Source organism: Oryctolagus cuniculus, chromosome 20 (assembly GCF_051225735.1).
Source record: "Oryctolagus cuniculus isolate XC-2025 breed Fujian yellow rabbit chromosome 20, ASM5122573v1, whole genome shotgun sequence".
Classification (NCBI taxonomy): domain Eukaryota; kingdom Metazoa; phylum Chordata; class Mammalia; order Lagomorpha; family Leporidae; genus Oryctolagus; species Oryctolagus cuniculus.
Window position 1 is genome coordinate 40,716,510 of NC_142886.1, and position 18,161 is coordinate 40,734,670.

Sequence of the window (18,161 nt, forward strand, 5' to 3'; positions counted from 1 at the left end):
CAGTGGGGCCAAGTGACCCTCCCAAAGTTCCAGGGCCCATTAGGGGTATGCTCTGAACTAAGAATATTGTACAGAGACAAATCCATGACACTAAAGTCTCTCTTCATTGGAAGTCTACCACATTTGAAGCAAGGTTTGTGTACGGCCAATGAGGCCTATGAATGTGGAAACTTAGTCAGAGATTCAGCCCCCAAAGGTAATTGCAATGCTCAGATTCCCCAGGGTCTTTGATATTTTAGGACCTGGGGAAAGGACCGAAGTAATTTGTTAAATAGATTCCAAAACTACAAAGTAAATAAAAAGAAGTAAGTACTGCAGAAGTGTGCATGGTACTTTCCCTAAAGTGGGGAGGCAGGCTTGCAATGGGAGGAACAGGAGGCGGCCTCCCTGGGTGGCCAGCGGGGTTCGAGCTCTTGAGCAGGGTATTTTGCTTCATACTCATTCGTTGTTATACATTTGTTTCAGAGATTTTTTTTTTCGGTATTTGTGCTATATTTAACAACATGTTCAAATAATAAGAAATCAGAAAAACAATCTGTATTTCCTGTAAACATATGGCTGAAACTTCATCAAGCAAACTATAATTAAGATCTGGCTTTTAGACAGAAGCCCTTACAACACAGCTCTAAGCACATGCGAGGGGTATGAAGCATAGCACCTCAGAGCCTAGCTGTTTGGGGAGACGCCCCACTTGCACGTGTGTGTGAATGGAGGTGTGAGAAGGGGGACAACGCTGCTTCCATCCAGTTAGGGAGTTAAGGGAAGCCATGTGGGAGTGTTTGCCCTTGAACTCTGCTATGCACCTCTTCCTAAGATTTAATGCCCCTTCACATGGGATGGCGTGGGCCAGGAACTAGGCTGGGACAGGTGCAAGGCTGGGCTGAGAGAACCATCTCTCTGCTGGTGCCTCAGGATGATCCTTTGCACTCTCCTAAGGCAGAAGGGGACGGTGGGGTCCTGCCGAGCAGACATGGGCCCCCCGGGGGCGGGGCTTCTCTCACCATCAGTGGCCTGCAGGCTGTACGTGAGTCCCAGAGCTAAGTAGCCTTTGGCCTTGAACTCGGATGTTTTCTCTCCCACATCGACAACAGTTTTGGCAAAATTTTCAGCTTCTTCCAGCTGAAAAATGAGACAAGTTAAAAACAACAACAAAACCTGCAGAATTCCTAGCATCAGTTCCCATAAGCATCTCCTGCCAAAGAAGGATTTCTGATGTGCCTCTCTGAGGACGACTTCCCACTGAGCCTCCTCAGGATGCCCACCTGCCCTCTGCCCCTTAAAGTTTCCCTAATCATTCTTTCGCCTTCTTTTCCAAAGTCACGCTCATGCTTTTTGTTTCTTTCCATCTTTATTGTTTATGGATTGGTTCTGTGATGAAGTTGTACTAGCTACTAAAAAGCAGAATTAAATATATTTTGTAAGGATAAAGTTCTTGGGGCTGGGCCGGCACCGTGGCTCACTTGGTTAATCCTCCACCTGCGGTGCCAGAATCCCATATGGGCGCCGGGTTCTAGTCCCACCTGCTCCTCTTCCATTCCAGCTCTCTGCTGTGGCCCCAGGGGGTACAGTGGAGGATGGCCCAAGTGCTTGGGCCCTGCACCCGCATGGGAGACCAGGAAGAAGCACCTGGCTCCTGGCTTCAGATCGGCGCAGCACTGGCCGTGGTGGCCATTAGGGGAGTGAACCAATGGAAGGAAAACCTTTCTCTCTCTCTCTCTCTGTCTATAACTCTACCTGTCATATAAAAAAAAAAGTTCCTGGGGTCAGCACTGTGGCGTAGGGGGTAAAGCCACCACCTGCAGTGCCGGCATCCTATGTGGGCGCTGGTTTGAGTCCCTGCTGCCCCACTTTCAATCCAGCTCTCTACATGGCCTGGGAAAGCAGTAGAAGATGGCCTAAGTCCTTGGGCCTCTGCATCTGCATGGGAGACCTGGAAGAAGCTCCAGGCTCCTGGCTTCGGATCGGTCCAGCTCTGGCTGTTGTGGCCATTTAGGGAGTGAACAAGCAGATGGAGTGTGGGGAGCAATCCGGACTGGACTGAGTTGCTCGAATTGGGACTTGTTCTGTGCATCTGCTCTCCCACAATGTGGCGCTGGGAGAGAAGTAAACAGCTTCCGCACAGCTGCCTCCAGTTCAACCAATTAACTGTAGGACTTGCTCCTGATTGGAGAGCAGCGTACTCAGCCGAGTTGGGATTGGCGGAGAAGGACTATAAAGGAGGAGAGAGACGGCATGCACCAGGAACATCTATGGGGAACATCTAAGGGAACCCGTGCAGCCCCCGAGAGAACCGGCCGGCGGTGTGCCGCTCCCCTGCGGAAGTGGGGAATGCGGCCAGGGGGAACTGCCCTTCCACGGAGGTGGAAGGGATAGTAGCCAACCCGGGAAGAACCAGCAGAAAACCCGGGGAGGGCCGAGCAGATGAGAGAACAGCGCAGGGTCCTGTGTTGCTCCTCCACGAAGAGGGGGAGCGACATAATGGTGCCGTGACTCGGATAGGAAACCTAGGACAGATAGAAAACTTAGGAGGGAAGAAACGTGACTCGGATAGGAAACCTAACTCGGATAGAAAACCTAGGACGGATTAGGAAACCTAGAACGGATAGGAAACTTAGGAGGGAAGAAACGGGAAGAACTGGGAAAATATCGGAGAGAGAGACTAGCAAACAGCCTAGGGAAAAGCCGGACGAAAAAGGAGCCGGAAGAAGCTATTGAAAGCCTAGGCATAGACTCGGATACGGACTACGGGGGGAAGCTGGGAGAAATCTCTAAGGTCGAAAGCGAAAGTGAAAGCTAGAACAAACAGATTCGGACGCGGACTGTGGGGAGAGGCCAGGAGAAATGAGGGAGGAATGTCGTTGGAGGAGAGCTTGGGGAAACATACCGGGTAGAGAAAAATGTTAGGGAAATTGAAGCCGCGGGGGGCAGGCCGAGGCGGATACGAAAGCCACTTTGGGATTCTCAAGTTAGCCCGGGAATAGGGGGCGAAAAGTTGAAGCCAGAAGCTGAGACGTAAGCCAGATTGGGATCCGTCTGATTAGCCCGGGGAGCAAAGGACGGGAAGCCAAATCGTGGGGCGGAGACGTACGCTGGGTTGAATTCGCCAGGCTAGCCCGGGGAACTTAGATTGAATCCTAGTGGCGGAGACGCAAGCTACGCTGTGTTACTCGCGGAAGCCGCCGCGTGCAGAGAGAGCACGGGGCGTGAATAGATAGGGAACGCTGGCGTAGGCCGTGGTTCAGACGCGAAAGGGTTAAGCGTGGAGACCGCGGACCGCGCAAAGCCGGGAAGCCGCGCAGAGAGGCGCGCGGGCTGAAGCGGCGCAGAGCCGGGAACCCGCCGGCGGGGCGAGGTGCCGGAAAGCCGCAGGGATAAGAGAAACAGAAGTTTGGAAGTGAAGTAAAAGAGAAATGGGAATGCTGGAAGATAGAAGTGAAATGGGAGAGGTAGGAATGCCCGGAGATAGAGAAATAGAGAAAAATAAGGCCTCCCCTCAACATGCCAATTAGAAGGCTTGGATTCGGTCTGCCTGATTTAAGGCGGTAAGCGCCAGCAAAGCTCGACCAGAGTATGAGCTGCAGGTCACCGAAGATAGGCACAAACCAACACTAATAAGTCTCCCCCACAATAAGGCAATGAGAAGGCTTGGATTCGGTTTGCCTGATAGGTTTTGTAAACACCTGCAGGCAGTTCTAGCAGAGCAGAGTATGCGCTGCAGGGCACCGAACACAGGCACGCATCAGCGCCTAAAAACCTCCTCACAACATGGCGAAGAGAGGACCCGGATTCGGTTTTCCTGATTGATAGGACTTGTAAGAGCCTGTGGCAGCTCTAGCAAGTAGAGCAGAGTGTGTGCCGCGGGACACCGAAGACAGGCGCGTATCAACGCCAAAAAATAAAAAGAAAGGGGGATCTGTGGGGAGCAATCCGGACTGGACTGAGTTGCTCGAATTGGGACTTGTTCTGTGCATCTGCTCTCCCACAATGTGGCGCTGGGAGAGAAGTAAACAGCTTCCGCACAGCTGCCTCCAGTTCAACCAATTAACTGTAGGACTTGCTCCTGATTGGAGAGCAGCGTACTCAGCCGAGTTGGGATTGGCGGAGAAGGACTATAAAGGAGGAGAGAGACGGCATGCACCAGGAACATCTATGGGGAACATCTAAGGGAACCCGTGCAGCCCCCGAGAGAACCGGCCGGCGGTGTGCCGCTCCCCTGCGGAAGTGGGGAATGCGGCCAGGGGGAACTGCCCTTCCACGGAGGTGGAAGGGATAGTAGCCAACCCGGGAAGAACCAGCAGAAAACCCGGGGAGGGCCGAGCAGATGAGAGAACAGCGCAGGGTCCTGTGTTGCTCCTCCACGAAGAGGGGGAGCGACAATGGAGGACCTCTCTGTCTCTGTCTCTGCCTCTGCAACTCTGTCTTTCAAATAAAATAAATAAAGCTTTTTTTTAAAAAAAGAATAAAGTTCTTGGGTGGTGTTTTATGCTTTGGCCTTTTAAGAAAATGATATTAAGGATGCAAGTAGGTTTGGATTCTTTTTGTGACAAGTAGTTACAAAACTAGGGGGTAGCTGTTGTGGCACAGTGGGATAAGCAGCCACTTGGATGCACACATCTCATATCGGAGTGCCAGCTGGAGTCCTGGCTGCTCCACTTCCAACCCAGCTTCCTGCTGTTGAACCTGGAAGGTGGCACATGGTACCAGTACCTCAAGTACTGGGGCCACTGCCACCACCTAGGAGACTCAGAGGGGTTCCTGGTTCCCGGCTTCTGCCTGGCCCCGCCCTGGTTATTGTGGGCATTTGGGGAATGAACCAGTAGATGGAAGTGCTCTCTCTCTCTCTCACTCTGCCTTTCAAATAAACAAACCTTTAATAAAAAAATTTCAAAGCTTTACCTATTTGTTTTATAACACACAACACATGGACCTTGCACCAGCAGATTCTAGTGAGGAAATGTACATGTTGTGAACTTTACCCATGACAAGACCTCTTGCTCAATTCCTTAGCTTTAAAATTAGCAAGATTTCAACATGTGATGGCTTTTGGAAAGTCTTGGTTTTTTCCCATCTTTAATAATTTCATTTAAAAAATTTCAACAGTCATATACGAATTGTACATATTAATGGGATACTATGTGATGTTTCAATACATGAAACTGCTAATAGCAAAAATGTAAGAAAAAATACACACAAGGCTTGGTACTTGGATCTTTAGGAAAAATAAAGAAGTTGGGGCAGGTATTACGGTGCAGTGGGTTGTGCCGCAGTATGGGACACTGTATCCCATACTGAGTGCTGGCTTGAGTCCCAGCTGCTCAGCGCGTCCAGTCTAGCTTTTGCCAATGCCCCTGGGGGCAGCAAATGATGACTCGAGTACTTGGGTCCCTGCTACCCTCATGGGAGACCTGGATGGAACTCTTGGCTCTTGCCTTCAGCTCGGCCCAACCCTGGCTGTTGCAGACATTTAGGGAGTGAACCAGTAGATGGAAGAACTGTGTCTCTCTGCCTTTCAAATAAATAAATGTTTTTTAAAAACAGTTTTATTTTGGACACGTAGGGCTGCATAGGTTATAGTAATAAAGCAACCCTGGCTGGACAGAGGGCAGCAGAGTCGCTGTTGGATACGGCCAGTTCCAAACCCAAAGGCAGGGTCCACTCCTCCACCCACTCTTGGAAGTCTCGAGTTGGGCCCTCTGCTTTGACAATGTGCGGACTGTCAAAACCTACAGGACCACACCCGACTCCCTGACTGTCAGGTGACAGTCTGCTCTCTCAAGATGTCTTTTTTCTTTCTACATTTTCCCAAGCAAAACTGAACAAAAACGAAGCACTTTCTTCACAAGGCTTATCCCCTGCAAGGTGAGCACACGTGGGAAAAAAGCAAGCAGCAGGCCCCTGACTGGGAGAAACCCAAGTGAGCAGGGAGCACATTCTTCCTGTCACTCATCTTGATATGAAATCAGCGGACATAATTAAAACTCCATCCTATGCGGCAGTTACCTACAGCACTGGCTCAGTGACTGCTCTGAGCTTTCTATTTCTTACTCAGATTTTTGAGGTAGGTATCAGAATGGTTACAAGTCAGGTTAATGCCAAAATCAAGCTTGATCAAGAGTATTTGAGGAAGAAGGTGTGTGAGGGACTGGAATGAAGATGGTTGGGTGCTTCTACCTTATAGCAACACCCAGGCTTGGACAACGGAGAACAATCCGAGGAGCACAGCTTCCTGGGCCTGCAATCCTTGCAGAGATGGATCTGAGTGTGAATTCCAATTCTATCTCACCAATGCTACTATGTAAAAAAAAGACATTTATTTATTTGAAAGGTTGAGTGACACAAAGAAAGGGAGAGAGAGAGAGAGGGAGGGAGGGAGGGAGGGAGGAGATCTTGCATTCACCTTGTGAATGCAAGCAACAGCCAGGTCTGAGCCAGGGCAAGGCCAGGAGCCAGGAACTCCATCCCGCATGAATGGCAAGGACCTCAGTATTTGGGCCATCTTCTGCTGTCTTCCTAGCATATTAGCAGGGAGCTGGATCAGAAGCAGAGCAGCCAAGACTCAAGCTGGTGCTCCAATAATGGATGCTGGTGTGGCAAGTAGCATCTTTGCCCAGGGAGCCACACTCTCGCCCCATTGCTACTTCTAAAGCACATTCTCATGAAAAAGAAAAACCCAGAGTGGCCCACATATCAGTCGCCTCAGTGTGGGGTGGGAGGCCTGAGGAGTCCAGGGGGCCACATTCTGGGGCCCGAGGCAGCTTGGTCTCTGGGTTGCTGAAGGATGCCTGTCACTATCTCTCTGTGCCTTGATGTGACGAAGGTCGGCAGCTGCCCTGGAGGCCATGGCCCGACTCACCCAGTGCAGGGAGCCCATGCACAGCTTGGCGGCGAGCAGAGGGATGGTGGCGTCGTCGGGCTTCAGGCGGATGCACTCCTTCAGCACCTTCACGGCTCGGGCGGACTTGGCAAGAGGAGATTATTTCTGTGAAACTCAGAATTGTCGATAGAACCAAATACTAGCACCTTCCCAGAAGGGTGCGTGGGCAGGTGCCCTCTGAATAAGGTTTCCCAACTGTGAGCCTGACCCAGCAGGGGCCTGGGGACAGTGAGGACCAGAGCCTGGGGCTTCTGAGTGACCAGGGAGTAAACTATGCATTGAGCAAGTGGAGGTGCCCCCTGGCATTGCCTTAACTTTGCTCCTTTCAGGTGAAGCCCTTGTACCAATAAGAAAAAACAGACAGTGGGTGCTTCTGTGATCATAAAAGATAAGACGTCCATTTGGGCTCCCAGCCCACACTTCCAACCAGTGTCACATGTGGCCCAATACACTGTATTGCCAAATATAATCAAAGTGTCTCCTTCAGGAATACATTAACATTTGCAAGTGAGACGGGGTCAGCCTGGAGACCAAGCTTTAGATCAGGCCCAGACAAAGTTACAGGGGCTAGAAAAAGGCAAATGTTTCAGAATTGTTCTTAGTGACATGTCCTCTCGGCCCCCAGACAACTCAGTTTGATGGCTCATGAAGAAAGCAGGCCGGGAGAGCTGCACACGGTGGGTCAGCCTTCCGCGTGGCTTGTATCATTCCAGGAAAGCCAATGACAGCCACGGACATAAAGAAAAGCACATCGCCCAGGACCACTTACTTTCCCAGCAGCCATTAGCGAGAGAGCAAACTGGTACCAGAGGTGGAACTCCTCGAAGGCAAACTTCATGGCTCTTTCTAAGCACTGGTTTGGGAAGAAAAACAAACACAGACATCTAAGAGTTGTCTCAGCTGGACAGTGTGGATTCGTGCGTGTACATACTAAGAGAATCCTACAAGATCCCCTGCCCTTGAACGCTTACACTGTAACCCTCCACCTGCCCCTCCTGCCAAGGAATCTGCACGTGGACCGTGCACCCTGCCCGAGGCCAGACAACACTCACTCCACCAAAACCCAGTCCCTGATCTCAGGTAGCTGTCTGGTACAGGGAAAGAGGCAGGCATGCAACAACTCAAACAGGCCAGAACTGCTCAGGGACTCGAGGGTGAGACACAGCAAGCGCCATGGGAGGGACCCCAGGAGTCGGGAACGGCACCCAGGGAAAAGGGAAGCGGAGCTGGGCCCTGACTGACTGAAGCAGAGCTGCAGGAAGAGAGGCAGCACAGAGACGCGAGGGCGCGAAGGGCGAGCTTTCACTGGCTTTGACTTGGCTGTGGCCGGTGGTGCCACAGAAAACCAGGCTGGAGGGCACAGGCAGAGCCGTGTCCCAGGGCACGTTATGGCAGCTCTGTCTCAACGCTGTCCCATCTCACTCCCTCCCCCAGCTTTGGTTCTCCCTGCTCCGTGCCCCCGCACCTCTCACCACCACAACCCCCTGTGAAGGTCATGCCTTCACCCTCCTGCTGCAGCCCTGCCCCACTGCCAGAAGCCACTAAATCACAGCTTCTTTGTCTCCCTGGTGCTGGCACTGAGCTTGCCCAGGGAGGAGCCTCTGGTCCCTGCACAGAGGGTGATGCGGTCCCGTCAGAGCTGTAGAAAGATCATAAGGACTGTGGTGAGGTTTAAAGCTGCAATGAAGGCAGGCCAGGGACAAGGTGGAGAGAATGGTCAGGGGCTCTAGAACCAAGAAATATGTCCAAGTTAGAATCAAGGACAGGAGGTCTTTGTGGGGGGAAGGGGGCACTGGTGAGCAGAGGGGCTGAAGGAGGCCCCCCAGTTTCTTGCCTGCACACCTGGGAGAAACCCATGGCACAGAAGGCCTTGCGTGTGTTTGCGAGAGGGAAGAGTGTGAAATGCCAGGTGGAAGGACTGGAGACGAGCAGCGACAATCTAGGCACACACTTGAGAAAAGTGGGGGAGCTACTGGAAGAGAACAAACCCCCCTTTCTACCCCACACCCCCGGAGCTCCCGAGAGAATGCCACCAGGCCAGAACCTTGGGCGTCATCTCTATGGAAGGGGATGGACCAGGGGTGTCACAACAGAGGTCACCGGGGATGGAGCTCGGGGAGGGGCAGGAGGGGTGTGCCGGGGCTCTAGGCTGATGAGCAGATGAGTTGGGGTGAATGGTAAGGTGGGGCGTGGGGTGGGGGAGCCCCTTGTTCCTGTCCTCCTGAGCCCTTCACTGATGCAACAGCCTGGAGTCCCTGGTCCTATGTAGGGACGTCAGCCCTGTCCTTCTAGCAGAGAGCGGAGACTGAGGTGGGAAATCGGCTCACGGAGTGGACAGAGCAGGTCCCTGAGAGGTACCCTGCCATCAGCCCCTCGCCCAGCACTGCTCTCCCTGTCGGGGGGTGGGAGGCAAAGAGCGGGGCTGGGAGTTTAAACAGAGAACTGGAAAGGTTTACATGACAACCAGAGCCGCGGGGGCATGGGACAGAGGCACACAGCGGGGTCCCCTCAGACACTGGTGCGGGTGGGCCCCGCTGCCTTCTCTCTGTGATGATCTGACACCAGCCCCAGCAGAGGAGGGTGCAGGTGGGGCTGTCAGGATTCAAGGATACGGAAGGTCAAGGAGGGAGGGCCAGGGAACAGGCGCAGGACAACGGTAAAGCGAGGTAGTCAGAGACAAGAGAAAATTCCAAAATTTTAAATTATCTTTAACACACACACAAAAATCACAGGACACGGTGTGCTGGTTGGTTTCCTGTGAAAATCTGTCCTAGTAAGAATCCACCCAGAATTGAAGCGACAAGCAGGGGATAAGCACCTACTGCACGCCTGGTGATGGTTCAGGACGGGTATCTACAGATCACAAGCAACACGGACAACAGCATGAGCCAACAACAGGGGCAGTCCCGGAACTCCACGCTGAGCACTGGGGAGCAGCCAGAAGCTTCCGGGTGAGGCTCCCAGGAGAGCCCTGCAGAGAAACGCGCCCTCGGCCAGCACACGCTCGGCCCCAGCCCTGCCTTTGGAGCAGCAAGGTGAGGCTGCCAGGAGGGACAAGCTTGTGGACAACTGAAGTGGGGTCTAACTTTTGTTCTAGGTCTATGCCTTCTACCTGGAGAAGCACTAGAAGTATAGGCATACATGCGGTGCACAAAGTGATAAGGTTTATTTAAAAGGTGAGAAAGCAAACACACACACACACACACACACACGTGTGGGCACAGATGAAGAGTGGGGAAGGGGTGGGAAGGGGAGGTAGAGAGAGAGCCCCTTCAGCACCCCATCTGCTCCTGGCCTGCAGAAAGAAAAAGGCCCTTCCTAATTGCCAGCCTCTTATGAGGTCAGGAGGAGAATGGCTACACGGCACCACCACCACCCCTACCCAGTCCCAGGTGAGAGAATATGGAAATACATCCCAGGATGGGAGTGGCTTGACCGACAAGCAGACAGCTAGAATTTACATGGGGTGGGGGGCCTGTGATTGTACCTCCAGTTTCGTGGTCCTAGGCTAACTCTCTCCTATCACAAGCATCCAGAATGATGTGGCAGAAACAGGAAGTGCCTGGCCTCTGATGTCAGAGAGCTGAGGCTGCCACTCAGGCCTCGAACTGCCACCACCCACCAGATTTCTTGTAGGGGCTACAAAATCAACTCGTATGTGGTTAAGCTGCAACCTCCTGGCTTTGTTCATACCATCTGGACACCCACCCCCCAAAAGGACGGACACGGAGTGGCGGGGCTGGGATCCGACCTGACTCCTGCTGCTACAGTGACAAGTGACAAGCAGCTGCTTTGTGCCTTGAGGAAGCACCTGGGGTGGTAGGGGAAGGGGGGAGGATGGCAAGGAGGGGTTGGGGGTAGCTGGTGCAGGTCAGAGGTGGCCCGGCTGGGATGAGCAGGGAGGACAGGGATTAGGAAGAGGAAGGCAAGCAATGGTGGATGATGGAGGAGAGGAAGGAAGAATGATGTCACCGCGGCTGAAATCAGGCAACGGAGCCACCAAAGATGGGGGTGGTTCCGGGAGCTGCACTCAACTACTTAAGGCAACACAACCACTAGGAATTCAACGCACACCCAGACACGGCAGTGTTCAGGTGCCTTTTTCTCCTCCTTTTGCCAGGAGGAATGAAAAATCTCAACTGTTTTCCTGATAAACAGAGGAGCTCAGCAGCTGAAGCTGTCTTCAGAATCAGAAAGCCGGATGCTATAAATAAGAGCGCATCCTATTTCCTTGCCTGCCAAAGGCTAGCACGCTCATCATCCCACAGGGGAGAAAGCCCACGGGAGAAAGCTGGGACACGTCCATCCCGGTGCAGAAGGAGAGTACCAAGGGGTGGCCCTCGCCCTCGCCAACAGTGGAATCACAGAGCACAGGGCCAGTGGGGGATGTTGGGAGCACCCAGTTGAGCACCCCAAGAAGACCTTTGCCATTTTGGCTGCTATCTCTCCAAAACCCTCCCAATTTTGTAAGGGCAGAGGGGCACCCAGATAGAAGGGAAGCAGCAGGGGTGTGTCACACGCCTGCCAGGCCCTGAACCTGGGAGCAGGGAGGAAGGGGAGGGGCTGCGGATGTCACTCCAGTGGTCAGGCCTGAGGAGGGCTTCCAGCCAGGCAGGGCCTGGCCTCCTGGGTGTCTGCTGCAGCCTGCACGCCAGGTGGGTGCCGTGAGCTGAGCGGGCAGATCCACACGTTCCTCTCCTCCCTGATGGTTCCCTGAGCAAACGCCTAAGCCCCTCTCCCAACAACCCCTACCTTCCAGCCCCCAACAAGGAGCCACACGGCTTCTGCTCCAGCATTTCCCGACCTGTAGGGCTGCGTGTGCTCCCGCCGTGCCTCAGGTGTGGGCCTGGAAGCGCTAAGTCAAGGCTAGCCATCACCGCTTCCAGTCATGTTTGCCTTCTTGTGATCAGAAAGAAAACAACACCCGCGTAACTCCGATCCTTTATCCACACCCAGTGCGTGAACCCTCACGTTTACTGGGTCAGAAATGACTCTTCCTTTCGCAGAACATTGCTTCGCTTTAGAAAAGGATTCCATCTGAGAGCCCTGAAAACAGGGCACAAATTCATAGAATTGGGTGAGAATGCATGTGTCTGTTTATTTCTCTAACAAGCTTGTGGGGAACACTGCATCTGTAGCCAGGCTCGACTTACAAGTACTGCGGCATGCGGGCACCCGCATGAGAGGCCAGGGTCAAGGCAGGTGGGGGATCGCCCCCCACGCACAGTGAGGACACGCGAGCACAGAGGCTTCAGCAACCCCACAGGCCTCAGCAAGCAGTGGCAAAGCCAGATGCAGCCGGGGCAGTGCAGTTCTGGAGTGTGCATGCCTACCAGCACCCCTGCTGCCTCTGCACACCCCCTTACCAGGCCCGCTCAGGCTGCTGACAGCTAAGACAGGCTCCTCAAGGGGCCACGTGTTCCCCAAACTAGTTCTGAGACTCAGCAATACTGCCACTGCCTATGGGGCCCCAGTTCCTGCGGCCTGTTTGGGATCCTGAGGCTGGGAAGGATGGAGGTCCCTCCGGCTTGCAGAACCTTCCAGCACCGGGCGGCCGGCGGCACACACAGCCCATCTCCCACTGGAGCCAGGCTGAGGCAGGACGGGCTCGTCCTCCACACTGCAGCCTCGTTCACAGTTCACATCCCCCCAATCTGGACCTCTCTCTCCTCACTTTAACAACCAATGCCCTGGGGCTAGCGCTGTGGCATAGTGGGTAAGCCACTGCCTGCAGTGCCGGCCTCCCTTATGGGCACCGGTTGGAGTCCCAGTCATTCCCCTTCCGATCCAGCTCTCTGCTATGGCCTGGGAAAGCAGTGGAAGATGGCCCAAGTGCTTGGGCCCCTGCACCTGCATGAGAGACCCGGAAGAAACTCCTGGCTTCGGATGGGCACAACTCTGGCCATTGCGGCCAACTGGGGAGTGAATCAGCAGATGGAAGACCCCCATCTCTCTCTCTCTCTCTCTCTGCCTCTCCTTCTGTCTGTGTAAATCTGACTTTCAAATAAATAAATAAATCTTAAAACAAACAAACAAAAACCAACATCCCACAGAAATCCATGGCATGTCATAGAGTTAAAACATCTGAGTCAATAATTATAAAGAGTATTTTAAAAAGCTCATGGAAAAGTGAAATTAAAAGATACTCTATTCTGGTACAAAAAGTCTTTGCAAGCCATGGGCAGTTTTTTTTTTTTAAATAATGAACTTTTTTTCCATGAACTTTTCTAGAAATTGCCTTGTACCAATTAGGCCTTTAGTCCAGTTCAAATGAGGGTTTTTGTCCTTTTTTTTTTTTTTTTTTTTAAGATTTATTTACTTGAAATGCAGTTACAGAAAAGAGAGACACAGAGACAGAGAGAGAGATTTCCATCTACTGGTTCACTCCCTCAAATGACTGCAACAGCGGGGGCTGGGCTAAGCCAAAGCCAGGAGCCAAGAACTCCACCCAGGTCTCCCACATGGGTGCAGGGGCCCACACGCTTGAGCCATCTTCAGCTGCTTTCCCAGGCACAACAGCAGGGAGCTTAATCAGAAGTGGAGCAGCTGGGACTCAAATCTGCACCCACCTGGGATGCCGGCATTGCAGGAGGTGGCTTAGCCTGCCAGGCCAAAACACTGGCCCCAAGGAGCCTTGTGTGGGCTCCAGGCATCTTAAGACACACAGCAACACACACTGGCTCTGAAAAAGCGCCCAGGGAGCTCCAGATGTTCCTGAAATCTTGATGCCCGTCATCATGCGTGGTGCGTGGATCTGTAACCTGTCCTCCCCTAGGTTTCCCAAACATCAAGAGGATTGACGCCCTAAGCTGCTCCATCCCTCTGTCTAGAGGCAGACGCCCCAGGTGAGGGCACTGAGGATAAAGGCTGGCTTCTCCCCAGGAACACCTGCTACCTGGCTCCCCACCCCTAACATGGGTTGTCTGCTCACCGATTCCTTTTGGCTGCCCTTTTAAGAACCCTAAGTCCTATCTGCATGTGTCAGAGTGAAAACGCCCGGTGTTAAGGCTGTTGGGAGGCTGGAAACAGGAACACAAGCAGTAAAACGAAAGCAGCCCCCTACCCCCTTTGGACAACAGTTGGAGAGAGGGAGGGGCACTGCTGACTATGGGCTTTCCCGAGACGGTCGTGTCTGGCGCACGGGGCTGGGTGAGAGGCTGCGGCATCACCAGGCCAGCATGGCAGAGCGTGCTGATGGGGAGCCCAGTCGCGGGCTCAGGGTGGTTCCAGGGGCAAGCGAGGAAACACCTGGGAAATGCTCACCAGAAGTCTGGCGCAGACTGAAGGCACCAGCATTCTAGAAGCCGAGCTGCTTTCCAGAGAGAGTCTGCAGGAGCAGCTCTTGCAGGATCCGACGGAAGGTGGGAGGAGAGCCCCTGGGAAGGGGGCAGGGACCCCGGCAGATGGCGAAGGGGGCGGGGAAGAGGGCGAGGTCCTGGTCCGGGTGCACTCGTGCTGAGGGCAGTGCAGGCCGGGAAGGGGGCAATGATGCACAGCTCAGATCCCTGAGTCACCCACACAGAGCAGCAGGTGACATCTCTGACTCACCTCCCTCGCAAGACAAGACGACGGATTTGGTAGCAGTGTTATTTCTACCAGGAAAGATAGGTCCATTGCTGTAACCACACCACTGCCTCCTTCTCTGAACGCCACAGAGCACTCGTGTAACACCATGACTATCTGGCAGAGCAATAATTAGGCCCTAAATGGCATCCTCATCACTTGAGTGGCAGGCAAAATGTCGCTCGCGAAAATGCCTCGGTCTCTTTTTGCAGCCTCTTGTACACGGCCCCTCGGAGGGGCTCCAGGAACGAGAGCGCGCGAGAAGGGGACTCCACAGTCGCCTTCCCGTGTGCCAAGCCTGGCTACACACACTGAGTGCGTGGCAGCGACAGCTGCACGGCACCACAGGCACGGAGCTGCCAAAGTCTGGTTTTGGAGCTTCAGAGTGAGATTCAGCATCCAAAACCCATGGGGGAAGGGGCAATAAGAAAACAACCAGAGCCCCTCACACAGCCAGAAGCCCAGGTCGAACTTCGTCACTAGGAAGGGAGCAAATGACACAGCGAGCTGGCTCCACACTTCACGCGTGGGGACAGCATGGCTGGACCCTGGAGCCCCCACAGACCCTCCGAGGCTTCAGGATGGCCTGTGCCCCACACCACAGCACTCGGGCTGACGGATGTGACCCTGGGAGGCTGTGGACCATGTTTTTCTTTAAGCTTCACGCGGTGCATGGCTAATGGCTCCTGTCTCCGTGTTTCAGCAGTGGAAGCTCTCCAAGCTGCTGAGACATCTCAGTGGGTGCTGGCTCATCTAGGCCCGTCTTAATTGACAGGTGTGGAAACGAAGACCCAGAACGCAGACAGGGTCATCAGGGGGCAGACCCAGTCTCGGCTCTGCGCAGTTCTGAGTTCTGATTTCTTAATGAGCTGAACATCAAAGCACAAATTCAAATGGGGTGGGAGAGACCTGCTCTACAGGGTCTGCTGAGCTTTTGGGACTCTCAGCTACAGACACAAGACCCCACCCCTGCCCTCACCGGCTGTGCGCAAACACAGTCAGCGTCAAGGAATGCTCAAGTGTTCTCCCCTCACAGTGGAAACAAAACAGAGCAAAGTCTGTACCTCATTCTTCCCCCTTTTTCTCTTTCCTTTAGAACAGCAAGACTGCTTCAGAAAGAGGAGTCACAGGGGTTCACTGCATTGGCAAACACTTAAATTAAAGGATAGCATTGCCTCTGGCTGTGGCAGGAGGAGGAGAGAGGGGGTTGTTCTTCAAAGGTCACAGATTCTATTATAGAAGGTGGACGCTGGATGCCGCCTGCCCACACGCCCTTCTCTCGTGGAATCTGCGAGGACCTGACCATGTCTGTGGGGTGAGCAGGGGGCTCCAGGGCCCTTCTCAAACACAACGCCACCTGCTACTCCGCTGAAGTGCTGCTCCTTGTTATTCTTGGAAAACGCACTAAGTCCAAGAAATGGGCATTCCATTCCTATCCCACCCCCTCCTCAAATGCCTCTCACCTTTGATCATCGTGTCTCCACCCATCTGCCCTTCACCTGTGCTGTAGCTTCCCCGGCAAAGACTACGAAGAGAAGGAAGGAGCTGAGCGCAGGACACATGGGCTGTTTGTTGTGTACAAAACACGCAAGTGCCCACTAAGTGCTCGCATGAAGGGATCCATACAGATTGGGTCAAGATCCAATGTTTTGACTGTCCTTGAAGGAGGGCCACGGGGGTGAATCACAAAGAGTCTGTGGATGGCAGCCAATCAGAACAGACCAGGGCAGAGGTCACTGTGCCACGGCCTGAGGGCCTCATCTGAGTTACTGCCTGTTTCTCAGAGCGGAGGATGGTTCTTATGGATGAACATCGGCCATCAGCTTGGTGAGAGGAACTTTGAACTGAAATGTCATCCCCCGTGTTGTGCAAACAACCTCATTCTTTTCATGAAAACGGCACTCAAATTTTGAAGTTTATCAATCAAACCTTCAGGGAGATTTGCTCTCTCTCTTATACATACACATTGTCCTTGATTTTGTCTCTTGGCCTTCAAAGGCTAAAATACTTATTATCTGATTCTCTATGCAGAATGTTTGCTGAGCCCTGGAATAAGGAATGGTGGCACCTGATACTGGGAAAAGGGACAATGTGACAACCGTCTTCCGAAATTTGAGGGCTGTTACTGAGGAGCCCTTTAGCTCCAGAGAGACAAACTCCAGAGGGACAAAGTTCAGATCGATCCTCCCTTAGAACCCAAGGGGGATGGAATGGTATGTGTTACAAACTGGCTGTGCTGGCCACTTCACACCCACTATGCCTGCTGAAGCCTTGTGCTCAGAGTGGCCAAGCATCTTCCCTGAAGTCTCATATCCGGAGAGGGTAGAGCCAGCATCGGAGCCCAGATCTGCCCAGCTCCAAAGCTGAGACTTTCATTATACAACGGACACTTCCTCACAGAGGGTCAGAGATCCCCCACAAGGTCATTACAGAGGGGATTTTTCCAATAGAAAGATTATTGACACTACCAGCAAGAGAAGCAGGAACTCCACGTGCTCTCAGTCCTCACAGTAATCCTTGAGGGTGGATTCTAATTTGCCCTGGTTTCCCTATAAGAGGACAAGTAGGAGAAGTAAAGGAATGCATAGTAGGGAAAGCAGAACTCAGATGCAAACTCAAATCAGCAGAACACAAGTCACAGTTAAGATGACAACGTTAGCCAAAGTGAGCTAGAGATTCAGTGCAATCTCTACAAAAATTCCAGTAATCTAATTTTTTCAGAAAGAAAAGCAAATCCTCAAATTTATATAGAATTATAAGGGCCCTCAAATAACCAAAATATCTTAAAAAGGACAAAGGAACACTCATATTTCCTGATTTCAAAGATTACTGCAAAGCTACAGAAGTGAGAACAGTACAATACTGCACAAGGATAAACATACAGGCAACGAAACAGAATTAAGTGTGTAGGAACAAAACCCATGCATGTATGGCTGATTTATTTTTTTTACAAGGGTGCCATGTCACCCTATAGGGAAAAGAATAGTTTCTTCAACAAATGGTGGTGGTCCCCTACCTCATATCATTTATGAAAATTAATTCAAATGGATCAATAGCTTAAATACTTATATAAGAGAAAAACTTCTGTGACACTCATAGAAAGAAAACACAGGGATCAATCTTCATGACACCGACGGCATGAGCAACAAAAGAAAAAAAACAGGTACACTAGATTTAACCAAAATCAAAACCTTCGGATAACGTCGAAGGGCATCATTCAGAAAGTGGGGGTGGGGGTGGGCACTCTGGTGCGGTGGGTTCAGATGCCACTTATGACACCTGCATCCCATGCTGGGGTGCTGGCTCAAGTCCCAGCGAATCTGCTTCAAATGCAGCTTGCTGCTGATGCATCCCGGAAGGAGCAGGTGCTTGGGTCCCTGCCTCCCATGTGGGCAACCTGGACGAGTTCCTGGATCCTGGCTTCCAACTTGGCCCAGGCCTGGCTACAGCAGACATTTGGGGAGTGAACCAATGGATGGATGATCTGTCTCTGTCTTTCTCTGTTGCTCTGCCTTTCAAGTAGAATAAATACATAAACATTGTTGTATTTTTTATAGAGAAACTGAACTGACAACCTATACAATGGCAGAAAATCTTTGCAAGTCATGTATCTGATCAGATTTATTATCCACAATAAACAACTGTAACTCAACAACGAAGAGATAACCCAATTTAAAAATGAGCAAGGGATTTAGATAGATACAATGTGGCATATATGTACAAT

The 18,161-nt window shown here is 52.3% G+C and overlaps 1 protein-coding gene across 19 annotated transcripts in view; it reads right to left on the reverse strand.

Annotated features, from left to right (window-relative positions):
• TTC7B (tetratricopeptide repeat domain 7B) overlaps positions 1-18,161 on the reverse strand; it is a 245,535-nt gene that overhangs the window by 96,330 nt on the left and 131,044 nt on the right. For 18 of the 19 annotated variants that reach the window (XM_089322085.1, XM_089322083.1, XM_089322088.1 and 15 more), the window contains 3 exons: positions 7,644-7,727; positions 6,854-6,958; positions 1,002-1,119 (listed from right to left, as the gene is read on the reverse strand). In XM_089322085.1, the coding sequence (XP_089178211.1) occupies positions 1,002-1,119; positions 6,854-6,958; positions 7,644-7,727 (307 nt within the window). The remainder of the gene's footprint in view (positions 1-1,001; positions 1,120-6,853; positions 6,959-7,643; positions 7,728-18,161) is intronic. The other variant, XM_089322087.1, reaches the window with a different exon arrangement.